General features: G+C 49.0%; 1 protein-coding gene and 1 pseudogene across 1 annotated transcript; one reads left to right on the top strand and one right to left on the bottom strand.

Annotated features, from left to right (window-relative positions):
* Positions 1 to 299: 299 nt before the first annotated feature.
* On the bottom strand, positions 300 to 3302 carry LOC119366676 (annotated as a pseudogene).
* A 13192-nt stretch (positions 3303 to 16494) lies between these two features.
* LOC119361644 (putative disease resistance protein RGA1) lies at positions 16495 to 26092 on the top strand. Its single transcript, XM_037626781.1, has 10 exons — positions 16495 to 16635; positions 16709 to 18841; positions 18941 to 19008; positions 19168 to 24080; positions 24173 to 24601; positions 24707 to 24920; positions 24992 to 25057; positions 25150 to 25306; positions 25390 to 25604; positions 25702 to 26092. The coding sequence occupies exon 4, from the start codon at positions 19188 to 19190 to the stop codon at positions 24072 to 24074; it is 4887 nt and encodes a 1628-aa protein (XP_037482678.1). The 5' UTR covers positions 16495 to 16635; positions 16709 to 18841; positions 18941 to 19008; positions 19168 to 19187; the 3' UTR covers positions 24075 to 24080; positions 24173 to 24601; positions 24707 to 24920; positions 24992 to 25057; positions 25150 to 25306; positions 25390 to 25604; positions 25702 to 26092.
* Positions 26093 to 26326: the final 234 nt, after the last annotated feature.

The following is a 26326-nucleotide window of genomic DNA, read 5'->3' as shown; positions in this document are numbered from 1 at the left end:
GTGTTCGTCTGATGTTGGCTAGGATTTTGTTGGGGTAGTGTTGCTGTTATCAGCGTCCTTTTATCCAGCCTTGGGTGGGTGTGGTGTGGTGTGTGTGTTTGTATCGACTGGATTCAGTTGTTTGGTGATGCTTTATCTATAAAGCGGGGGGAAACCCTTTTTCTTAAAACATATTTGTGTGTTCATTTCATTCATCTATTTAAATAATAAGCATCCATGCCATATAGACAATTTTTAGAAACTAGTTCACTTTCTTTTCTTCTATATTTAGTAGCTCGGTGTCCATAACAATAAAAGGCTCAGTGGACAGGAATCACATTATTTGAAATTTCCATACATAATATTACAATGCCGCATGCTGGTATGGCGCTTAAAGCTGTGTATGTCAACTCTTCATGAGCAGGATCACAATAAGCACGAGGTACATACCCAAACAGAAAAAATACAAATAAAGATATATATACTACTTTTACGTGTATTATAGACTTCAGTGGCATTTAGTTTAGCAAAACACGTGCTAAACTGGGAGTTTCCGACCTTCAAACGACCACCAAAGGGAGGATTTGCTCCATGATTGCAGGCTATGACTGGTCATCCTGCGAAGGATGAGCTTCATGATGTGATGCGTGTCCTTGGAAATCTTGTAATATCACCACCTCTTTGGAAGTTTTGTCCATGTACGGGTTGGCTAAGCTCACATATAAATAGAACACAGGTAGGCTGTTAGGCATGCTAGAAATGCTTTTTGTTGGTACTATTCGATGTCATTCGCTCAAAAGCTTAGCATGTTGTTTGCGTCTATTCTTGGACTATAAAAATGTATGCTTTAATAAATATGTACAAATAAAATCTTGCTTACATTCTGAGTGTGGATTCCCTGCAATAGCTTGAAGAAATCTTGGCACTGGGGGTATATCTACTTCAACAAAACCTTCCAGATATTTAACAACTTCAGCCATCTTTGGCCGATGAAACTCGTGATCTTGAATGCACCAACAAGCAACCTTGAAAGCTCTTTCCACCTGATTCAAACTGACATCACCACGTAAATTTTGGTCCACCAAACTCCCCACATCACCCTTTTGTAGCTTATTTGCAACTAGCACAGGGAAATAAACATCATCAATATCAGAAGCACTGTTTCCACCTGAGTTTCTTCTTCCTGATATGAGTTCCATCAAAATCATGCCATAGCTGTAGACATCAACTTTTGCTGTAATAACAGTTCCGCTAATCCATTCAGGCGCCAGATATCCTATAGTTCCTCTCATTGTTGTGAGAACTCGACTGAAATCCCTTCCAAGAAACTTTGCCATCCCAAAATCTGCTATTTTCGGAACAAATGAAGCATCAAGAAGTATGTTCTCAGGCTTAATATCACAATGTATAATGCAATCCTGGCAACTATCATGCAAGTAGGCCAATCCTCTAGCAACTCCAAGAGCTATCTGATACATTATGGTCCATGTCAATTCCATTTCTGTATGATTGCTCCCAAATAAATGACAATCAAGAGAACGATTTTTCATGAGTTCATAGACAAGCAACCTACTATCCCCCTCGGTACAAAAGCCAATTAGTTTAACTAAATTGATATGTTGAATGATTCCAATTGACCTTACTTCAGCTCTGAATTGCTTCTCTCCTTGACGAGAACCATCGAGCCTTTTAACTGCTATGGCACAAGAATCATTTAGAAACCCCTTGAATACAGAACCAAAACCACCTGCCCCTAGCTTCTCTGAGAAGTTTTTTGTTGCATGTTGCAAGTCAAGGTATCTGAATGAAGTAATGCCAACACTATCTTTAGGAAAAATCATCCTGTGAGCAGACAACCTCCTCCTTCTCCTAATCATTAACATAAAGAAGAGTGAAAATAGACCAAAGAATGCAAAACTTGCACCAACGGACACTCTAATGATCAATGATCTTCTATTGTTGTTGTTGTTGTTGTTGTTGTTGTTGTTGTTGTTGTCCAAGCTTGTTTGAACTTCTTTGGCGGCAAGGCGAAGGTAAAGAGTGTCTCTATTACTATTAATAGTGTCATTGCATTGTTTTTGTATCATATTTATTAACTCGCCATTCCAAACAAAGCATTCATTGTTATCATAGGAGTATGCAGTGCAAGTGCAATCTCCTAGACAAACTTGTGCACATCTGTCTGCATTCCTAGCATCCTCTATATTGTTGCCATTATTGGGTAATACAACACAGGTAATAGGGTGGAACATGTCATGTATACTTATGGTTTTGCTGATCCCACAATTTAATGGAGTATTTCTCACACAACCTCCTGTTCGTTCATCTAGCTCCCAATCTTTTGGTGATCTAATGGAGAAGCCCTTCATACAGTTGCAGAATGGAAGTGTATAATCATTACAAGTGGTGAAAGGTCCGCAAACGTCAAACACGTCACACTGAAGCATGGGGCTAGCATAGACCATTCTCCAACCCTCTGAGCTTTCAGCCCAAATGAGTGACTTTGTTTGACCCGAGACATCTAGCACAGTATGATAGTAACGAAATAACTCATGTGATACGTCATATGTGAAGTACTTCTCTTGGTCATTGTTGACAAGTGAAAAATTTATATAGTTTTTGTAGGCAATCATACTCATCACCGAGGGGAAGTACTGGCCGTTCCATATCCCACTCGACCAATATGGTATGAATGAGTCTCTTAGTGTATATATGAATTGATCTGTACCATTTGGGTCTAACTGGTTGATGTATCTTCCGGGAGCTAGGTCAATGGAATTCTTCCTAGAAACTAGACGACGGTTCAAACCAGTGACTTTGTCCCAACCCAGTTTCATGCCAGGGAGGAGAGTATCAGTGGGGTAGTCAAAGCTCTGCCACGACACATTGGATGAGTTTGAGGAACTCTGCAAGATGAAGTTGCCATTGTTCAATAGCAGTGCGATGGTGTCGTTGGTTGTGGCATTTGTTTGGGCAGACTAGATTGTGGATTTGGTGGTTTGGTTCAAGATGACAAGATTGCCATCACCGGTGATTGTTAGCACCGATGAGGCGGGGTCTATGATTGGCTTTTCACCATTGGCGACCCACACTGGAGTTAGCTTGGGGACCTTGTTGAACCATATGCCTAGATACCAGTTGAGGGTGTGTTGGGAGTACTTACTGCCCGTTTGGAAGAAGCCGAGTGCAAACTTGCCGTTGCTGGAGATGATGGTGTTGTTTCCCGCAAGTACTTCGCCGGACGCAAGGGTGTCCATCGCAGCACCACACGCTGAGAGATGCGGTGACAAGAGAATCCCGAGAAGGATTGCGACGAGAGACATGCTGAACAAATGATTGGTGGAGGCTGTATAGTCGGGAGGTTTGGGATGGAAGCTAAAGTTTGTTCAGAAATGAGAGTATAAATAGACCGTGAAGCTCAAAAGATCAGCACTAGCCTCGACACCAAATAAATAGTTAATGTTGAGGAAAAAACTAATACTACTAGTTGATGTGTTACGTTTGGTCAATATTCCTAGTGTACTAAACAAGTGTAGTCAATGAATTATGCTTGCCGGCTGGATGTATGATTACGCACTGCGGCTGCTACGCATACGTTAATCTGTAAGAAGTGATGGCCATAACCGGTGTACCTTCATTCTATTGGTTATGATAATTGATTACGCATAGCTTCGGCAGCTCTGCATCCATATGCTAACTGTAAGAATGTATAGCTAGCAAATGTTTAGTTTCAGCAGTTGACATGTTCCGGATAATCACAAACAAGTGCAGGAGCCAAACGTCCCAACCTCTAAGTTGTAAAGGCCAGTTTTTTTGGACGGCTTAAATAATAAGTTGCCTAAAAAATAAGCTGTCTTCTAAATTTGTTGAGACTTGCTCTAACAGAAATGGCCCTAAGAATGGGCAGCTAACCAGACGGTGCACAATCTACTCCCTCCGTTCCAAATTACTCGTCACAGAAATGGATGTATCTAGAAATAAAATACATCTAGATACATCCATACCTACGACAAGTAATTTGAAACGGAGGGAGTATTAATTTGTCAAGTTCAGACATGCTGCTCTCAGGCAAGGTGAGGAAACAAAACAGAACACATGGGATCTATACCCCATCCACCGAAGGTTCGAGCTGCAGCGGTCGTTGTGCACGGTGTTCGAGGATGTCAAGGCGATGGTCATCTTTCTCCGACGAGGGACGGCGACGTTGTGCACCACCAGCTCGTTGGTGGAGTCTTGGCAAAGTGTTTTCATGCATTGTGCACAGCTGCTGATGTTAGAAACCTTCTTTCCTTCCGTTAACAATCTAGATACTGTGTTAATAGGTTTCGGTAAAGAAAATCACGACAAAAAACTGGAAAAACAGGATGTAGAAAAACCGAGCTAGAACCACGGGTTTTCCCCTTTCTAAGCGACACAGATGTGCCTTTCGCAAAAAGAAATTTGTGCCTCCACGAGAAGCAAATCTATCTCTCGCAGAAGCAAACATGTGCCTTCACGAGAAGCAAAATTGTGCCTTCACAAAAAGCAAAACTGTTGTGCTTCTTGCGGAAGCAAATATGTATCTCCATGAAAAGCAAATCTATGCCTCTCACATAAATGAACTTGTGCCTCTAGCAGAAGTAAAAATTTAAAAAAAATCGGAAGAAAACATGTGCCTCCAAGAGAAGCAAATATATACCTCTCGTGCAAGAAGAAAAAAAATATTTTTTTTATTTCCGAGAGGCACAGCCGGCCCCTCACGGAAGCAAATCTTTACCTCTATGAGAAGAAAATTTGTGCCTTTCCCGGAAGAAAAGAAAAGAGAAAATGTGTTTTACACACAATTTTTTTTCTTCAAACAAAAAGCAAAAAGTGAACTACAAAAATCATCTAAAACCCCAAAACGCATAAAGAGAATAAAAAGGAAACAAAATTTCGAGGAAGCGTCCAGCACATGACACGTGGCGGTGGTCAAGAGCGCATCAAGTGACACGCTCTCACCCACCAAAACTGACTCGTGTGGAGCTCCCGCAATGAGTACTCATTCGTTAGAGCATCTCTAGCAGACCCCTTAGAACGCACGAAACTATAAAATAACTGTCAGTTTACAATTTTAAACAGAAAAGGCGACCCGAATAGAACCCGTAAACGACCCCGACCTGTAAAAAGAATTAAGAGGCGCGAAAAACATCCCTCCCAAACCCGTGAAAATAAGGATTTCGACCCAACCCGAAGGGCCCTCTATATATGCGAAAGACAGTTGGCAGGAGTCCAACTGCCATCAGAGTCTTCATGGCTCGCTCCAGGCCACCGCCCCGTCCGTCCCCGACCGCCGTGCTGCTCATCCGAGTCGCCGCCCCGTCCGTCCCCGGCCACCACGCTGCTCATCCGGGCCCCCGCCCGTCCCTCCCGGCCTCCGCGCTGCTCATCCGGGCCGCCGCCCGTCCGTCCCCGGCGGGACGACGTATACTCGCAAGCGTGGGAGCCTGCTGCTAGCTACTCCCGCGGGCGCCCGCGGGATGGAGCGCCTCTCCGCCAAGGAGTCCAACTGCCATCGGAGTCTTCATGGCTCGCACCAGGCCACCGCCCTGTCCGTCTCCGACCACCGCGCTGCTCATCCGGGCCGCCACCTGTCCGTCCCGGCCGCCGCGCTGCTCATCCTGGCCGCCACCCGTCCCTCCCCGGCAGGACGACGTGTACACGCAGGCGTGGGAGCCCACTGCCAGCTACGCCCGAGAGATTTTTTTTTTTTAGAACGGAGACGCTAGGAGCGTCCGGCTTTAACTTAATAAAGCCCACAAACTTAGGCAGCGTTTACAGACGAGGACTAGGACAAACGTCACGAGCGCGGAGGCTCGGGTTCCGCTGGCACGAAGCACAGCAAGGTCACGAGCGCGGAGGCTCATGTTACGCTGGCGCGAAAGCACAGCAAGGTCGCAGACAGGCCAGAGGCCAGAAGTAAGCTAAGCGAGTCTATTATAGGCCAAAGACCAAAGGGCATAGAGCACGCAGGCTCGCTCGCAAGACAAAAGAAATCACTTCACGTCGTAGAAGCGGCTGGCGGCTCCCTGGCCAAAACGTAGACTTGGCGAAGACGATCTTGAGCTTGCTTCATCTTGTCAGCATCCTTGTGCTTCGCCAACGGACTCCACTGCTGCATCAGAATGTTGCATTTGTAAAGAATATTAGCAGGGTGTGATGGGAAGATTCCCTCGATGGCAATTTTGTTCCTTGTAAGCCACATTGCCCAGGCTAGGGCACCGAGGCAACTCCAAAGGACACGTTTACTGCCACCCATCGTCGACGCAACTATGGACGCTAGGTCAGCGGCCGATCGCGGGTCCCAATTGGTATTGGTGGCAGCTCGGACTGCGCTCCAGGCAAAGCGCGCTAGGGGGCAGCGGAAGAACACATGGTTCGCATCTTCCATGGTATTACAAATGGCACATAAGCCGGAAGACGGGCCGTTGCGCTTTGCAACATTGGCCGATGTGGGGAGTCTATTGCGGAAAAGTTGCCAGAAGAACACCTTGACTTTAAGCGGAATACGGGCGTTCCACAAACCGGTCGGCATTGGGAATGCCGGTCCCTGAACTTGGCATAGCCTGCGGTAGAGGGATTTGACCGTGAACTTTCCGGACGTGGTGAGAGCCCAAGTGACCGTGTCCGGGGAAGTGGACAGCGTCGCCGATTGAGTCAGGCCCAGCAGCTCCTCAAAGCGTGCTTGTTCAAGGCCCGTTAGCTCTCGATGAAAGTGGATCGCGGGTGGGTTCGAGGCTAGGGCCGTCGCTACCGTCATCTCCGGGTTGACCGCCAGGGCATACAAGTCCTGAAATTGGGCCCAAAGGGGGTTCGCTCCCAGCCATAGGTCAAGCCAGAAGCGGGCCGAGCGCCCGTCCCCTACGACGAACTTGGCGCCAAGGGCGAAGGCCGGGCGCACCGCTTGGAGGTCGTTCCAGAAAGGAGAGCCCCGCGTCCTGCCTTCGAAAAAGTTCCCGTTGTGGAAATATTTATTACGCAGCATGTCCACCCACAGACCGGTCGCCCCCTGCGACAGCTTCCAGATCCATTTGCACATGAGTGCAATGTTGAGGATCCGTGTGTTTGTGATCCCTAGCCCCCCTAGGTCCTTGGGTCTGCACACCAAGTCCCATCTGACCATATGGTACTTGCGTTTGGGTCCCGCACCTTCCCAAAAGAAGCGGGACCTTGGAGTGTCCATCTTGGCGTGTACCCCTTCTGCCAAGAGGAACAGCCCCATTGCAAACTGCAGCAGTGAGGACAGGCTCGCGTTTGTGAGCACTAGCCGGGCTGCAGAAGAGAGGAACTTCCCCCTCCACGGACAAACCCGCATACCCACCTTGGTCCAGAGTGGCGCCCAGCCATCTATCGTGATGCGTTTGGCATCCAACGGGAGCCCAAGGTAAGTAAACGGGAGTTTGCCGAGTTTGCAATTGAGCTGGTCTGCGATACGCCTACTGTCGGACGGCTCGAGTCCCATGGGCATCACTTCGCATTTGTGGAAGTTGATCTTGAGCCCTGACATAAGTTCAAAGCTAATCAACAGGGCTTTGATCGTGGCCACGCTGTGCAGGTCCGGTTGGAACAGCAGTAGCGTGTCGTCAGCGTATTGCAGGTGCGAAATCCCCCCTGGGATGAGGTGCCCCAACACCCCTTTGATGTGGCCTGCTTCCGTTGCTTTCCAGAGCAAGGTCGCCAGTGCATCTGCCACGAAGTTGAACAAGAGCGGTGAAATGGGATCACCCTGGCGAAGTCCGCGCTTGTTCCGGAAGAAGTGCCCTACCTCTCCGTTCACCGAGACCGCAGTTTGGCCCCCCGAGACCAACTGCATGATTCTGTGCACCCACACCGGCGAGAAACCTCGGCTCAATAGGATTTGTCTGAGGAAATCCCAGTTGACGCGGTTGTAAGCTTTTTCGAAGTCTAATTTAAGTAAAATCACCGGTTCGCGCGTGCGCCTAAGTTCGTGGAGTGTCTCTTACAACGCTAATGGTCCCTCCAAAATGTTCCTACCGCGGATAAAGGCAGATTGGGAACGGCTGATTGTGCGGTGTGCGATCGGAGTAAGCCGCGTGGCACAACCCTTGGCGCAAATTTTGAAGGGCACACTAATGAGCGCTATTGGTCTGTACTGGCGGATATTATCCGCTCCCGGTACTTTTGGAATTAGGGAGAGCACTCCGAAGTTTAACCTAGCAATGTCCACAAAACCGCGCATGAAGCCATTGCACAACGCGAAGATGGGTTCGCGCAACAGTGGCCAAAAGTGTTTAAACATCGCCACCGGCCACCCATCAGGCCCCGGTGCCGTGTCAGTTTTCATGCTTTGGAGAGCCTCGTCAATCTCCTTGGGGAGAAACGTGAGCCCCAGCTCTTCGTTCTCCGACTCCAAGACCTTTTGAGCTGGCAGCCAGGCGTCCTCGCTCAGCCTGGCGTGCTGAGGCTCGTCGGTCCCCATCAGGCTTATGTAAAAGTCGTAGATGTGTTTGCTAATCGCTGGTTGCTGGAGAAGGAGCCCCTGCTCCGTCTGCAGCCTCGGGATTAGGCATTTCCTGCGACGTCCATTTGCGTACGCGTGGAAGTAGCCAGTGTTCGCATCTCCCTTGAGACTTAAGTCCTCCTCGGCGCCTCCAGTATTCCTCCTCGGATCAGAGCAACTCCTCGACTTGCCCTTCCAAGGCGTATCGATGCGCCCATTCATGCTCCGAGAATGGACGCGAGTCTGCTTGAGTGTCGAGGATTGCGATCTCATCGAGAAGTCTCGCCCTCAAAATTTTCTCGTCTCGTCCCTGATTCGCGCCCCATCCCTTGAGGCTTGCACGCAAGCGTCCCCCCACCGCTGTCCAAAACTCCATAGGGCCGCGCTGCTGGCCCGTGGCTTGAACACTTCTCAACCATCTTTCCCGAAAGATGTTGTCGAAATCAGGGGCCTCGAACCACGCTGTTTTGAAAAAGAAACGCGGGCTGCGACGTACCTTATCTTTCCTTGAAGATAAGATGAGTGGAACATGGTCCGAGCTGATCCTTGTTTCAGCAAGGAGCGAGCATAATGGGAACACCACTTCCCATTCCGGAGACATGAAGGCGCGATCCAAGACGGATCTCACCGGGGCTAGTTGTTTGTTGGTCCAAGTGTATCTAGCCCCCGTTCTTGCCACTTCCCTAAGTGACATTGACGCAATTGCGCTGTTGAACATGGTCACCCTTGACCAGTTGATGTTGTCATTGTTTTTGTCCGCGTTCGACCGGATGAGGTTAAAATCTCCACCCACTAGGAGCGGGACCTGGGATGCGGCAACTGCCAGCACCTTGGCTTCGAGTTCTCCCAGAAACTCTGCCGAACGTGAGTGATCTGCCGGTCCATAGAGTTGCAGGATCGCGAGCTCGCGTAGCGAAGCTCTCACGCGAATATTGGCTGCAATGAAGAAGGTGCCTACCTCCCAGGACAGCACCTCATATATGGCACTGCCAAAGCCAAGCAGCATGCCACCCGAATGCCCATTAGCCGGGCTATGTTGCCAAATGAAACGCTCCAAAGGGTCTATGGCTACGAGGTCTTGGTGACGAAAATCAGTTTTAATGGTTTCCTGGAGCCCTACTATATCTATCCCTTCTTTCCTGATGTAGTCGCGAAGTTGGGTGCGCCGCCCCGAGTGGCCGAAGCCACGGATGTTCCAAATGAGCATCCGCATCTAGATGACGCGGTTTCGCAGGCGGATCCCCCTAGAGGTGATCGCCTTGGCCACGCGCCTCGCCTTGCCGCAGCGAGGCGAGGGAGGCGCAGCAACCCCTGTTGCTGTCTCCCCTTCGGGCCGGAGACTTAGCGACGTCGAGGGATCCTCCTCGACAGCCATACGCTCCACGTGTTGAGCAGCCGCCGCTGCGAGGGCCGCCTGAGCCAGTTCCTTAGCGCGCACCAGCGAGATTAGCTCGCTAACCCCGCCCTCCCCGGTTGGTTCAACTCCACTCTCCACCAACACCTCTCCTAGGTGCTCGTCCGAGAAACAATCCAAAATCGAGAAGCGGGGCAATGGATTACCTGAGGTTTCCAAATTCTTCTGTGCTTGGAGGAGTTGGGCGCGTTGGAGCGAAGGCATGTTTCCTTTAGCGCCCTTAGCCCGCGCGCTGACCCGCACATGAGCTACCTGCCCGTCCACGATAGTCTTGGTACGCTTGGCCTTCGGGACAGGCACCGTCTTGTCCGCCTCCAGCGCGGTCGGAGCGGAGGTGGGCACAGCCAGCGCCATCACCGCCTGCCGGGGGGTCACCGGCGCACCCTGGAGCTCCGCCACATGAACGGCCTCCGCGCTAACCTTGCGCACGGTCACCTTCTTGAGCTGCTTCACCGCCCCGAGCTTGTTGGAGCTGCGCCCCCCTTGGGATGGAGAGCGTGAGGCAAGCGGCTGCGACTCCATGGACACCGCAATAGGAGTGCGCGCCTCCCCCAGCGGTTCCTCCATCTGGCCCGCACCAGGCTCCGCCACCGCCCGCACCGGGGGGGACGTGACCGAGCCCAGGTAGGAGCCATACTGGTTGGGGATGGGGAGATCCAGCTCCATGGACCCCCCTGTCAGCGGCGGCTCCATCGGAGGCATCGGCGCCCTGGTTGTCGCCCCGCCCTTGTCAGAGATGCCCAGCTTCTCCCAAGCCGTCGTATCGATGGAATCATCCTCCATGCTTGCATCCGCCTCCTTGTCGCCGCCCAGATTGCCGTCGGGCCCCTCCACACCCCTGTCTTGGTCAGTTGGAGAAGGCGGGTGTGGAGAAGGCAGGGCAGGTGCTGTGAGTTGCTCCGGGGGAAGTTCGGGCTCGATGGACCAGACCACGCAGCTTGCGGGGGGTGTGGCATGCGAAACGCATACGGACTGGCCCCGGACGAGTGAGGGACTCCTCATCCACCAGCAGGGGACGGCCAAGCATGACGGTGGCCGCCAATAGCAGGTCGGAGCGCCGGTGCTTGGGAGGGATTCCTCCCAGCTTGACCCACACCTCTGGCATCGCCATTCCTTTGGGCGCTTCGAGGACCGCGTCGCGGATGTCCACCATGAGGTTGTTGAGGGAGAGGAACAGCTTGCCGCTCCTTGTTGCCATCCGAAGCATTACCGGATCTGGGAAGACCACCGAGAACGCCCCTCCCTCCATTACGGATATCTGCCAGTCCCATTCGCCCTCGAAGAGGTGTGGCATCTCCACTTGTAGAATCTCTTGGGTGAGCGCGCCAGAAGGCATGGAGAGCACAGCTGCGTTGGCCCCCAGCTGGATCTGCGGCTCCTCCCGCGAATCATCCGGGTACTGGAGGCAGAAGAAGCCCTCGCCGGAGATGGCGTGTCCCATGGTTTGGAGGAGCAGAGGCTTGCCCCGGGTCGGGCACTGCGCAGACGTGTGCCCCTCCTTGGTGCACACCACGCACAGAGGCTTGAAGGTGTAAAAGCTCTGAAAATGGCCCGTGCGCCCGCAACGGAAGCATTCAGGTCCGTCGGCCTCCTCGATCGGGATTGGCTCCGCCTCCGTGCCCTTGGATGAGCCCGGCACCTCAGCTCTGGGCGGGAGGGGCAGCTTGGAGGCCGCCGCCCCCGCAGGCTTGGATTTCTTCTTCGCGTGGGAGTCGCCGCCCCGGTCGCCGCCCGGCGCTGGTTGCATCCCCTTGCGCTTGAGCTCGAGGCCGCGCTGCTTGTGCTCCGCCTTCTTCTTTGCCTTCCTTTCCTGCTCCTTGAGCCACCACGCAGGCGGTGGTCCCCAACCCCCCTTGTCGGCGGCGCAACCACGGTTGCGGTCCCGCGGCTGCTCCATGGGAGGCTTATCCCCCCGGCGATCTTACTTGGAGCCCATCGCCACTACTTCAGCAAAGGTGCGCCGCAGTGGGGAGGGGAGTGGAGTGGGTGAGAGGAATCGGGCGAGACGACCAAAACGCCGCACCTCCGCAGCGGTGGCTGGAAAACCTAGCGAGGGATTTAGGGTTCCGCGGGGGATCCAGAGCCATTTATGTGCCCTCTCTGGGCTGGGCTGGTTGGGCTGGATCGCCCCCTGTGGGTCGGGCTGGGTCCTGGGGGCAGGAACGTTTCCCTGCTCCACGCGCGCGTCAGGGGACTGGGCCCCAGCCCGCGCCACCACCGCATTTGGGCCGTCCACCACCCGTGTGGGCTGGCGCGACTGGACCGCTGACTGGTTCGCCCCAGCCCTAGGGTTGACCACGCCCAGCGTCATCCGCGCCGCCGGCGCCGCCATGGGGGACGCCGGCGCCGGGCACAGCCGGTCTGCCGCGAGCTGCAGGAGCAGCCCCGCGTCTGGCGCAGCAAGGTTGTCGCGACCCTTGCGGCGCCACACCGAGCGAGCCGCTCTGGGCGCAGCCACAACGACCCGCCGCGAGCCACAGCCCCCGGGCGCAAACGCACGACGGCGCCCGGCCTTGAGGGAGCCCCCGAGCTCCTCTGCCCGCGCCACGAAGTCGCCAAGGGAGCAGGCCGGACGGCCACCTGCCCCCAGCGCCACCGCGTCGCCTGACTCCGCCTCCTCGTCGCTGTCCGAATCGTCCTCCGCCAACGCCCAAAAGCGGCTTCCCGACCACCCGGCGGCGCCCAGGGGGGGCGCAGCCGTCCGCCTGGGGACTGGGGCGCGAGCCGCCGCCCAGCCAGCCGCCGGGTCCTCTGCCGGGGCCTGAGCACCGCCGCCCTGCGCCGAGACACCGCCACCGACGCCACCATCGCCAGAGACGCTCGCAACGCCTGTCCGTACAGGAGCCGTTGGGAGCGCCATCACCTGCCGAGATAGTTGAACCAATGTAATCACCAATTGATCTCTTGTACGCCCGAGAGATGGAGCGGCTCTCCGCCACGGAGTCGTCCCTCCTCCTCGCCGTGAGCCTCTCCTACCTCGTCCCCTGTTCCCCTTCGTCGCAGGACGAATGGCTAATTGGCTACAGCCTGTGCGTACTGCTCTTAGTCCTGGTCAACCTACGAATGGCTACGGCCTGCTCGTACAGTCGTACTACGGCCAGTGCAGGTTAAGCAGAGGCGTTTGATTACTAGTTTCTCAACCTGCCAATTCTTCTCGAGCACGCTCAATTTTGCACCTCATCCGTCCTCTCGTATGGGTGGATTTATTTGGGACGGAGGTGAAGATCGGAACGGCATGAGGAAGAGGACAGAGGTATATTCAGAGAATATTTTTTTTACGGGTCGATTATACGGGCTTTGTTTGGCCGCAACTAAAATCGGCCCTTATAATGCGTTTTTATCGGCCCGTAAAACACTTATACGGGTTGCAATTTTAAGGGGTCTATTAGAGATGCTCTTAGTTGCTCCCCTATTCACCGCATGAGGCGGTGTGAAGCCAGCCATCACAACCACACGCGGCGGTGGTTGAGAGCGTACCAACTTGCTCACGAATTTGGAAATATGTATTGCGTTTCAAAAAGTTCATAGATTTCTAAAAATGTTCAGGAATCTGAAAATGCTCTCAAATTTGAAATTATTCACGAATTTTAAAAAACATTCTCCAATTTAAGACATAGTTCTAAATTTCAAAAACATTCATATATTTCAAAAAAAATCCTTATTAGAAAAATGTTCAGAAATTTCATTTAATGTTCATGATTACGAAAAATTGTTTAAGATTTCAAAAATAATTCGTAACTTGTAAAAAATGTTCACAAATTCTAAAAATGGTCCTTATTTCAAAAAAATAATCAAGATTTGAGAAATTGTTAGGGAATCCAAAAAATGCCATGTTTGGAGGAAAATCCATGATTTCATAAAAATGTGAATGAATTTATCAAAAATGTTAATAAATTTCATAGAGTTTGTGAATTTGGAATTTTTTTCCGTAAAAGATTAAAAATTTATATAAAGTTTTCCTAATTTGGAAAAAGCAAAACCAAATTGAAGAACAGAAAAGAAAAACAAAACAAAAAAAGAAGGAAGAAATATAAAACAAAGAAAAATATATAAGGTAAAGTATAAAATAAAAGGAAATTAAAAATAAAATAAAATAAATAAATAACGACAACAAAAATGAAATCAAAAACAAAAAACAAAACAACAGGAAACCCGTAAAACGGTTCACTGTGAATGGGCGGTGCGCGTTTGATCGGATATTGTTTCAAACAACAAAAAACTACTGTTGACCGAGGTGATAAATAGGGATCCCGATCTTTCCTTTGTTGTCCGCTCCACGACATCTCCTCACTCTTTTTTTCCTCCGCTCGCTGCTCTAGAAAAAAGGTCGTAGACATAATCGCTTTTTTTTGTGAGACAAATCATCAACTTTGAAACACTGGTCACTGTTTTAGAAGTTTTGAAAGGGTTTGCAATATTAAAAAAAGGGATCTTAAAAAGAAATCGTGAATATTGGAAAATATCCACAAAATCTAAAAAACAATCATGATTTTGGAAAATGTTAAATATTTTGACTAAATCATAAATTTAAAACTGCATTCATAAATGAATATTGTTCTAGAATTTTCAAAATATTCATGAAATTTAAAAATTGGTCAATTTTTTTAATATTGTTCAGAAAATAAACAGTGATGTGTTGAAGGGATTATGCAGTTTTCTTATCAGGACATGACAGTGAAGTATTTGTAGCTGTCGACACCTCGATATCTTATTTATTTAAGCCTAACATATTCTACATCAACCAATATTGCACTTGCAGCATCTAGATAGAACAAAAAAATATATGAGTTGAGAACCAACCCTATGGTAGAGTTGTTTACTCCCAACGTTATGGCACGAGCCTGACTGAAGGATTATGGTAGAGTTGTCAAAATTTAGGATAAAATATGTCCCTCCATGTGTAGCTGAAAGAAAAAAACATGCCTTTTATTATGGTCTTTTGTGTTTTATTTATGGGCGATGCTACGCGCCGGTGCGCCGGCCAGAATTTGGGCCGATCCAACCTACGTCGTACGATTAGCCTATTTTAAACCGCTCGATGAGTAATTTCTTCACCCCGCTTTGCTAGAAAAACACAGAGAAAACGAATAGTTGACTCTGGCCGCCGTCGACGTCGGCCACAGCCCGTGTTGCCCATGGCTGGCCGCGCGTCTGAAACAACCTGCACCCACTGCCTGCACCGCCGGTGGCTCGCCATGGCCGCCAGTCACCGGCCTCGCCTCCGGTCGCCGGCCTCGCCGTCGTCGTCTCATGTATTCCTTGTCGGGTCCACGCATGCAGCAATTTCCGCCTGCCGTTGCAGCTCTCTCACTGCCGATGGCAGCTCCGGTTGGACGGCCGCAGGTTCGAGTAGCGCCGGTCGCTGGTCGCAACACCCCGGCGACGAGCTCGCGAAAAAGGACTCACCTTCGAATTTGCCGGTGGCAACAAAAATGCCCGCCGGTACTAGCAAAAAATTATGCCGGTTCCAGCAAAATAGCTCGTGGACGCCGCCACCCCGTCATCATTGTAGCAAAATTGATCACTGCTTGTAGCTTTTGTGATTGCCGGTTGTAGCAAAAACGAAAAGAGGTTCCAGCAAAAATTAGATGTAGCAAAAATCATGGCAGTGGCGGCACCACCATCCTCTTGAATTGCAGCAAAATTAAAAAACCGTTCCAGCAAAAATCTAAAGAGGTTCCAGCAGAAAATTCATGGCTAGCACTGCCGTCGCCGCCCACAAACATCTTCGCTCATTGCAGCAAAATACAAAAGTGGTTCCAGCAAAATACAAAAGTGGTTCCAGCAAAAATATTGATGTAGCAAAAAAATCATGGCAGCGACACACCACAATCTCTCTCAGATTGTAGCAAAACGAAAAAAGTTTCCAGCAAAAAAATGATGCAGCAAAAATCGATGGCGGCCACAGCCGTTGCCGCCCAACACCATTGTCGCCGGGTTGAAGTGAATCCCACGGCCAGTCCCCAGCACAATGACAGTAGCCTCCTGAGTGCTCTCGTTGGCAGCGGAGGCGGCCGGCTATGAGCCACGTCTCATCCCAATCGATATGAAAAAATCGGGCGGCGCATGGGAGTGAAGGAAGCAGAGGTGATTTCTCTGATGTTTTTTATCTGGGCGCTCGCTGCCAACAAGAAACGAGAGGTAGGGGAAGGAGTGAACGAGTGGAGCAGAGCCTCCTGTAGGGGATAAGGAAAAGAAAGGGATGAGCGGTGGTGGGCCAGGTGGGCTGCACTAGAGATGTGGGCAAACCAGGCGCCGTTTGATTAAAAGAAATCATGCGACTCGCACGCGACCGGCGGAGCGTTCGGCCGGCGCGCCGAACGCAAACGTTTACCTTTATTTATGGAAGAAGAAAACACGACTAAGTTTCTCTCCCGAAGAGGAATGTAAGGAGATAGTGTCTTATTTCTTTTTTGAGAATGCTAGTGTCTACTATTAGCAGCAGCTTTTTTTTTAGGTGAATTAGCAGCAGCTTTTTAGTCTATTTTATACAGCAGCTATTTATTAGTATAGTTTTTTTTAACAGGGGGAAATGGGACCAACCGGCCTGGCCCATGTACCCCGGCCCTTTAACAGTGACAGCACCGCAGTGGCCCAGTATGGAACACACTACTCCCTCCTGCTCTGCTCCCGACCACGGCGGCGACGGCGACGGCGGCGGCGAGGTGACACCGAACGGCATCAAGGTGCTATTCTCCCCGGCCGACATGCTCGCCCCGTCAGTCCGCTGGAAATGGAACTGGAAGCAAGCGCCACCCACAAGGTCAGCACTCACCTGTTCTGCCCGCGCCCTGCAAGTGTTTGCGTTTATTCCCACCAGCTTCCTTCCACCTCAGACGGCGGCGACGGCGACGGCGAGGAGACGCTCGTCTTGCAGTCCAGCTGCTCAGCTACCTGACCGGCATGGTCGCCCCCGGCGCCCTCTCCTCCGTCCGCTGGAACTGGAACTGGAACTGGAACTGGAAGCAAGCGCCACTCACCTCAACAGGTCAGTTCTCATGTGTTGTGCCCGCGCCCTGCCCTAAAGGTGCTTGCGTTTATTCCCACCACCACCAGCTTCATCAGTACCATAGTGGTCAGGCCAACCAACCACTCAGTTGCCGACCGCGCCCTGCCCTGAAGGTGCTTGCGTTTATTCCCACCACCACCAGGTTCCTTACACCGCCACCTTCCTAGCTAGCTCGAGCAGCATGGTCACCAACCAAGCACTCAGACTCAGTTGCCCACCACGTGCACGCACGCTTGTTTGCTTTAGTCAGTGGAACCGCAGCTGTCTCCGTCCTATTGTCCGTCTCTCTCGGCGTGTCCCCAGAAATTAAGTAAGTAATGGCCGCCATACATCAAGAGGAGAGCTTGAGCCTTGTGAGAGCCAATTCAAGTATAATATGATCAACCCGAGCCTAGCTTTGTAACGCTCAGCTTACCAAGCTCATTCACATGGCATGTCCATGTCCTTGTGCCGGCCAGCGCCTTGAAGGCCGCAACGTCACCAGCGCCAGACCCGCCTTGTCTTTACCCTTGGATTTGCTTCACGGGATGGGATGCGATTACTTTGGTTGATCACATCCGGTGGGAGCAATGCTATCTTTGGCTCGAGCAGATTACTCGCCCGTCGGACCTGAACTTGGTCGCTCCTTCAGGAGCACCACAACTGAGGCTCCTTCAGTTCACTAGCACTAGTATAACAGTAAAAGACCTCGATGCTGAAGGAGGGCTCATTTGCTTGCTTGTTAAGCAGCCAAACCAAATGTGATCCTGGTCTCTCTTGATCCCACCCTCTCTCGTATCATCTCCACTCCAGGCATTGCTGCACAGGTCGAATGTATTCCTCTTAAGAAGACCACCGAGCCTCTCCCCGATACGTACAGACAGAGTATATTCTGGAACGACAGGAGTAGCTTTTAGTATTGGTTATTACTCCCTCCGTAAAGAAATATAAGAGCGTTTACAACACTAAAATAGTGACCTAAACCCTCTTATATTTCTTTACAGATGTAGTACTAGTTTATTTGTAGCTCTCCATTTTTTGAATCTGTGTGACAAGTGGAGCAAGTAGCCTGATTATTACTACTGAAGAACTACTTTTGGCTTTGTGCAGCTGCTTAGTGCTTTCACCTCACACTTGTGCTTTGCAAGCAAACCAAATGCACCACGTTGGCTTTGTTTAATCGCTGATTAATTAACACTCGCTTACCAAGCTCATTCACATGGCATGTCCTAGCTTGTGCCAGCCAGCGCCTTCAAGACCGCAACACCACTGAGTGACGCGAGACCCGCAGCCTAGTCTTGTTTTTACTCTTGGATGCATGCTTTGCTTGGGCAGCGATTAGTTTAGTTGATGACTTGTACCTGCTGATCATTAATACAGATTGAGAGACATCATATCGTCGTAGTAAGTAAAGTAAGCAGCTAGTCTACATGTCACCAAATAACTTGCAGCTTGCACTAAGTACGACATGTTAACAGAGCAATTGCTTAGCTCATCAATAGTTCACATGACATTTTCATATTTTGTGAATCATATGTCGTAATGATTATAGCACTGGAAACTTCATTCAAATACAAATTTGATGGCATGTGTTTTTTGTGGGCCGGATACAAATTCTGTTGGCCAAACTGATTTTTGAATCTCAAAATACGCAGAAGCCAGTAGACTAGAAGGAGAGGGAGTAGGTTTTTTGTACTTGCGGATGACAGCCCCTCGTATATCTTATTAAGTGCGTGTGACAAGTGCAGCTTGTCCAGTAATACTAGTTAATTAGTACTAGATCAGATCTGTCCGAGTGCTAAACACTCACTAACTCACTCTCTCTTTCTCACTGCCGCTCTCCGCCGCTTGCTCTCTTCTCCCTGCCTCCCCCCGTTGCCTCGCCCTCTCCCCCATCGCCTCGCCCTCTCCCCCGTCGCCACGGCGACGGCAGCTCCTGGATCTGGACCAGCCGCACCGCACTGCTGCCGCAGATCACCAGGTACTAAGTCAGATCTCTCTCTCTCTCTCTCTCTCTCTCTCTCTGTTTCTTGTGCATATGTAAGGTTCCTGTAGTCCTGATCGCTATATCCTTTTGCAGCTAGCTAGGCCTCCCTGTCAGTCGGCATCCATCACCGGCAGACCAGTACCTCGTGCGTGCGAGTCAGCGTACGTAGTACCTACACCTCTCCTTTAATTTGCAGCTAGCCTGTACAGTCAGTACTACTATCTTTTCCAGGATTTCTTACTTTTTATTAGTGACGGCAAATCAATGCATGCATGTATGTACCAATAATTGGATTTCCTTTGGTTTCTGGATTGATGCAGGTCGTACATCCTTGCATCTGATGGGAATGTACGTGGCGCTCCGTGCGGCGCAATGGGTGGTGGGCAAGGCACTAGCCCCCGTTGCCAATGGCATGCTAGGGGCTTGGGCAGCCACCAAGAACTTTGGTCCCAACGTCGATGCCCTCAGCACGGAGTTGCTGCTCGTGAAGGCCACGCTTGAGCAAGCTGCCTACAAGGAGCTTGGAGGCCCGGCAATGGAGATGCTGCTGCAGAAGCTGCGGGACTCGGCGCAGAATGCTGAAGACTTGTTGGATGAGCTGGACTACTTTCGCATCCACGATGAGCTCCATGGCACGCACGATGCTGCCGACCAGCACGGCGAAGGTGGCGTGCACAACCTCGCCCTCAATGCTCGGCACACCGCCAAAGCTGTTGGCAAACTGGTCAACTGTTGCCCTTGGCAGCGTTCTAAGCGCCGACAGAGCTCACACGACGATTCCTCCTCAGCGCAAGATGCCAATCAGGTGGTCAGGGGATGCATGCCCAAGCTCGGTAAACTCCTACCTTGCACATTTTCCCCACATTCACATGTTCATGGTGATGATGACGATCATGGCAATGGGCAAGAAACACCAAAACTTGAGTTTAATAGGGTTGATTTCTCTCAAAGGATGAAGGATACTGTAGGGAAACTGCAGCTTATGCGTAATGAGATTAACAAGATTTTGCAGGGTTGTAGCCTTAGAACTGTCTCAAATATAGCCCAGAGCCGTCCCATCACCAAAGGTCGAATTGATGAGCCAAAATTGTACGGGAGGGACCGTGTCATGAATAGCACCATACATGATATCACCAATGGTCAGTACTGTGGCAAGGGGCTAACTGTGCTTCCGGTTGTTGGTCCAGGGGGAGTGGGGAAGACAACTTTGATACAACACATATATGACAACCAACAAGTGCAGGATCATTTTCCAGTCATGATTTGGATATTTGTGTCCCTCGATTTCAATCTGGATAAGGTGCTAGAACAGATTAAAAGATCTACCCCTCAAGTTAGAAGTGAAAAAAAGTGCAGTACAACAGAAGAGTTGATTGAACAGAGATTAAAATCTAAAAGGTTCTTACTTGTCTTGGACGATATATGGCGGATTAGTAATGGGGATGACTGGGGGAAATTATTGTCAACACTCAATCAATCACAAGAAAAGGGTTGTATCATTCTAGTCACAACTCGGTTTCAATCAATAGCACAGAATGTTAAAACAACTGCCGATTCAATAGAACTGGGTGGTTTAGAATCTAAAGAGTTTAGGAAGTTATTCCTTGCATTTGTCTTTGGCAGTGAGCAATGTGGAAAGGATAAACATTTTTTGCTTGAGACTGGAGATAAGATAATGGAAAAACTAAAGGGATCCCCTCTTGCAGCAAAGACCGTTGGTAGATTATTGAGTAAAGATCTTAGTTTGTGTCATTGGAAAAGGGTCCTAAAAAGCAAAGAATGGGAGAAGCAGACCGATGGCAATGGAATTATGCCTGCCTTGAAGCTTAGCTATGACTTTCTCCCTTTCCATCTGCAACAATGTTTTTTCTATTCTGCATTGTTTCCTGAAGATTACCATTTCAGAAGCCGTGAGCTCATCAATCTGTGGATCGGACTAGATATTTTGATACCTGGTGGTCAAAACCAAACATGTGAAGATATAGGTTTGAGCAATCTAAATGCTTTAGTCATCCATGGATTTTTTAGAGAAGAGGAAACTTCTGCTGGTCCGCGTTATGTTATGCATGACCTACTGCATGATTTGGCATTGAAGGTTGCATCACATGATTGTCTTAGTTTACATCTCCCTAATGATGGATCAGTAGAAGTTCAGCCATCAATCCGTCACTTGTCTATAAGCACAGAGGACTTAGTGAAATATGATGCAGTGTCCAGTGAAAAGTTAAGGAGTGAATTGGAAGAAATAAAGACGAGATTGAAGGTTGAACATTTGCATACACTGATGTTATTTGGAAAAATGGATGAAAGTTTTTCTGAGGTATTTGGTGATTTCTTTGGGGAAGCAAACGCTCTTCGTGTTCTTTATTTGCCCAACATGATGTATCCTGTGCAGTCCATGTTACATAACTTTTCAGGACTTGTCCACCTACGATGCCTATGTCTAGGGACAAGGGTGAGACAGATGCATTTACCAATTAGCATCTCCAAATTCTACCATTTAAGGATTCTAGACCTTGTGTCATGGGAAGGGAGTCGTGATTTGCCTGAAGACATGAGCAACCTTGCAAAGTTGTGCCATATTCATATTCGTTTTCATCAGCGTCATTCTGATATTTGTAATGTGGGGAAATTTAAACTCTTGGAAGAGTTAAATGTATTTCGAGTCCATGAAGAAAGTAAAGGATTTGAACCAAGTCAACTAGAGCATTTGACCAAGCTAAGGGAGCTTGGCATCTACAACCTTGAGAAAATACATACAATAGAAGAAGCAGCTGAAGCAAAACTGATAGAGAAAAACTACTTGAAGAGGTTAGCATTGGTTTGGGATAGTGGGCGCTCTAGTGTTGAGCCTGTTATGGAAGCATTGGTTCTTGAGAGCCTTCAACCCCATGAAGATATCCAAGTGTTGTGCATTAGAGGGCACAGAGGCCCTTCTTGTCCAACATGGCTGGGTGATGAGTTTGCTGCTGAAGGTCTACAATCTCTTTATCTTTATGGTGTTTCTTGGGAAATTTTCCCTTCTTTAGGGAAGGCGTGGGATCTTCGTCAACTAAGGTTGGTGGATATTGCCAGACCGAAGGTGTTTATTATAGAGAAAAGCTTTTGCATGCTAACAAAGCTTGAACTCATTGGCCTAGCAAGTTTTGAGAAATGGGTTCTCCCAGCTGAACATGCTCATATGTTCCCTCTTTTGCAACGGTTGACTATAAGAAAGTGCCCGAGATTATTGGGGTTGCCTTTTTCAAACCACATTGTTTCCCCATATTGGTTTCCCAAACTACAACATGTTGATATACAGGACTGTCCAGAATTCTCGTCAGTGATTCCCATCTCCTGGGTTGAAAGGATTGAAAGTCTGCGTCTTGTCACGATTAGAAGCGTCAAGCTACTAAAGTGGTTTCAATACTCAAAATCAGCCGATGGAGTAAAATTGGCAATTTTTGGAAAAGGTGATCTATATAGCTTAGATCAAGTGTTAGTTTTTTATAAGGAAGCAGGCCTTGAGAAGCTAGCACTCAAGAGGTGCCCACCTCTAGAATTGAAGCACCTTCTGATGCTAACCTCGTTGAAGACATTGTTTGTAGAAGAATCAGATGGTCTGGTTGGACCACTAGGTGGCCAGGGTGATGTGGAATGGCAGCTCCCTGTTGAGCATATCCAGATCGAGCGCTTAAACGGTAATAGTGGGAAGGAATTGACAGAGCTCCTCCCCCATCTCCCAAGGCTCTCCAAGTTGGAAATAAAGTTTTGTGGCAACATAAAACAGCCAGTGCTGCTACAAACAACAGTGATGGAGAAAGATGAAATAACAGCAGCAGAACATGAAGAGGATAATGGGGTGGATGTGCAACAAACAACATCAGAAGCATCAAAGATGGGAGGAGGTGAAATAACAGCAGCGACAGAGGAAGAGGATGAGGAAGATGAATTGACGACATCAGAAGCGGAAGAGGAAGAGGAAGATGAATTGACGGCATCGGGAGAGGAAGAGGATGAGGAAGATGAATTGAAGTCATCAGAAGAGGAAGAGGATGAGGAAGATGAATTGACGGCATCAGAAGAGAAAGAGGATGAGGAAGATTATTTGACGGCATCAGAAGAGAAAGGGGATGAGGAAGATTATTTGACGGCATCAGAAGAGAAAGAGGATGAGGAAGATGAATTGACCTCATCAGAAGAGGAAGAGGGTGAGGAAGATGAATTGACGGCATCAGAAAATGAAGAAATGGAGGAATGTGGAATAACAGCAGCAGAAGAGGAACATGATGAGGAAGATGAAATAACAACATCAGCAGCATCAAAGTTGGAGGAAGATGAAATAACAACAGCAGCAGAGGAAGAGGATGATGGGGTGCTGCTCTTCCCAGCTCATCTCTTTGACTCACTACAGGAGTTGGTCATCTATGGTTGCCCAGAGATGGTCCTGATGAACCCACCAACTCTTGTTCCTGTAGGAGGATGGTTCCAAGCCTTGAGATCTCTCCAGAGATTAAGTATACAGCTCTCCCCAAAGTTTCTGTCTGCCTTCCCGTTTTCCCGTCACCTTTTCCCTTCCTCCCTGCAGTTTGTGGCGCTTTGGGGTGTGGAAGACATGGGGACACTGGAGCCCCTCTCAAACCTCTCCTTTCTTACCAGATTGGAATTGATTGGTTGCGGAAAAGATCTGAAATGTCAGGGCTTGCGCTCTCTCCTTACCACCAGGGGCCAGCTCGACGAATTAAGAGTCTTTGGCAGCACTATGTTCTTTGCTGGTTGGGATCCCAATCCTAGGCAGTCTTTGGGGGGTGTCGAGGGAGAAGAGCAGCAGACACAACTTGTTTCATCCACAGTGCAGAAGCTCAGCACTGATGACGCAGCGGGACTCCTTGCTGCACCCATCTGCAGCTTCCTCTCTTCCTCCCTCACCAAGCTGGAACTTCATGGGGATGGGTCTGAAGGGATGAAGTGCTTCAGCAAGGAGCAGGAGGACGCCCTTCAGCTCCTCTCCTCCCTCCAGCTACTTAAGTTTCATGGTTTCAACGACCTTCAACAACTCCCTGCAGGGCTGCGCAACATTACCAGCCTCAAGATATTATCAATCGAATTCTGTCGAACCATCTCATCGTTGCCCAAGGATGGCCTCCCTGATTCACTCCAAGAGCTACGTGTCAAATACAGCTGCCTGAAGCTAACACTGCAGTGCAGGGGGTTAGAGGGAACCATCCCAGAAATCGATATACGCTGATCCAAGGTAACACAAACATATTTTCTTGTGTTTTTCCACTTTGCCCTTTTCCTGCAACCCTGCTCAATAACACTTCTTTCTTCCTATTCACTGTGCAGGGCAATGCCTTGGAGTTCCCTTGTACATTCTCCCAGCCTTGTAGAGCTCTTCCCTTTCCATACGTACACACTTTGGTCTTGTGGCAGCCGTATTCCTTCCTGTACATAAATCTGGTAAGCACACTAAATGGGAACTTGACTCCTGCTGTATCGTATCAATTATATCCACTTCCACTTATACGTGCTGCAACAAATATATCCACTTATGCTCCTGCTATATTAAATTTCCATTTTCTTCTCAAACGATAGTGAAGATTTATTTGTCAACACACCTGATCTTTCCACAAGTCGAGAAAACCAACATCACTGTCAGCCAATGCCTTCTGCGAGTCTCTTCTTTTCTTCCTAGATGTAGTTTCTAACGAAACATGTGATCACCATTTGTCGTTTCCGGGGATTTACTTGCTGCTCAACACTAGTGATGAAGCTGTAAGTGCCTCGGTCTGATCGATCTTTTATCTACTTTAGTCTTACATGCATGTAGTGTTGGTAGCTAATCTCAGGTCTCAGCTATGATGTTGCTTTGTTTTGTAGATGTATATCCTTGGAAGCAAGAGATTGAGTTGGGGAAAGGTATGATTGACTGAGACATTCTTGTGCCACTGCAGCAGCCACACAAGGATAGTGCTGTTTGGTAGATGTGGTTTCAACTGTTCCTTGTGATGCCCCTCATTCGGTTCTTCCTTAGATGCAATGTACTTAAGATGGTCATAGATGGATTCTTGTACACTTTCAACTGAATATTCAGGTATGCTTCATTTTAGTCGCATGGAGGGATGATGCTTTTTGTACTGACTAACTAGCATCTCCTATGTGCAGGTCATAATGACAAACAAGTAAGATGCAGCCAACAAACTCTTATTACTAAAAACCGGCACCGCAAAGGTAAGGAGGAGATTATGGATGCCTGTCTTCTCTGGGTAGAGGGACATTACTAGAACAAGCTAATTAATGGAATTGCTGGTTAAATTTTACAGGTGTGACTTACTGGAAAAGCTTTAGATGGTGCTGAACAATTCGGGGCACCTAAAGGAAGACTGTACTCATGGTTCCTGTCAAGAACTGCTACGCACCTACTCGACGACTCCAGCAATTGGTGTACACAAAACAGTGCAGAACGTTTGTTCATGCGAGGTAACTAGGTCCCCGTGAAGTGCAACTCCGCAAGCTATCTCCTTGTTCTTATCAGATTAACCGACTTGAAACCATTATTTCAGAACCGGCTGCCAAGAAGGGTAATGAATTGGCTTTTAACCAGTCCGCGGAGTAACCGGAACCATGCTAAGGAAGAAGAAGAAGAAGCAGAAACACTGCCTAGTCCAGAAGAAGCGTAGCTTGCAGCTTGGTATATCTGAAGCCTGACAGCCTTGTGATGTCGCTCAGAAGTTGCTGCAATGAGCACATCATTCACATTCATACCGTGTGTGCGATGGTTAGTATTTCGACCGTTCAGTAATTTTTTAGTACGTACAAAATATTCTGACCTTGAGGAACCATGCCAATTACTTACACATCTCCCTCCTTGTCAGCAATAACCAGACTGCATCATCTTGTGAAGAAATCGACACTTGTCATGTTGTTAACTGAAGAAATCGACACCCAGCTATATATTATCTTCGTCTAACGTGTCTGAAGACTGGAGATGTCGCCATTTGAGTTACCTTTTACTGTCTCCTTGCTCACCTGCCTTGCTTTAGCGTTAAAGTTAAGATTACCTTTCACTGGCTGTAATGGGCATAAAACCCCGGATCTATCTGAGAGCCATGGAGCTCATATTCCTGTACTTTAGCGGCAATTCGTCTTGGCTGTCCTTAATTCGCTATAATTCGCTGGCAATCGTCTTGTGAATTCACCTACTTGGTACCTGCCTGCTGGTGAAATAAATGGCCAGCTTGTGTTCTTCTCAGCAAAAGAAAGAATGCTAGCTGTTTCTGTTTCTCAGCAAAATAAATGGCCAGCTTGTGTTCTTCTCAGCTTGAAGTTTCTGTTTTGAAGTATAAAATTAAGGAGAAAAGACATTCTATGTACTCCTTTATTTACACCTCGAGTTATAACGGCGCACCGTTCCTTCTAGTTACACTGAACGTGCTCTGTTATTTAGCGGTATCCTTGGCCAATTGCTCAACATCACAGCCAATGTGTGTTGTGAACGTG

Source organism: Triticum dicoccoides, chromosome 2B (assembly GCF_002162155.2).
Source record: "Triticum dicoccoides isolate Atlit2015 ecotype Zavitan chromosome 2B, WEW_v2.0, whole genome shotgun sequence".
Lineage (NCBI taxonomy): Eukaryota > Viridiplantae > Streptophyta > Magnoliopsida > Poales > Poaceae > Triticum > Triticum dicoccoides.
Note: the sequence above shows the minus strand (reverse complement) of the source record. Positions and strands in the feature narration are given on the sequence as shown.

Bases quoted from the DNA above. Each gene is read 5' to 3' on its own strand.
- LOC119361644 (XM_037626781.1), top strand. From the start codon at position 19,188: ATGGGAATGTACGTGGCGCTCCGTGCGGCGCAATGGGTGGTGGGCAAG.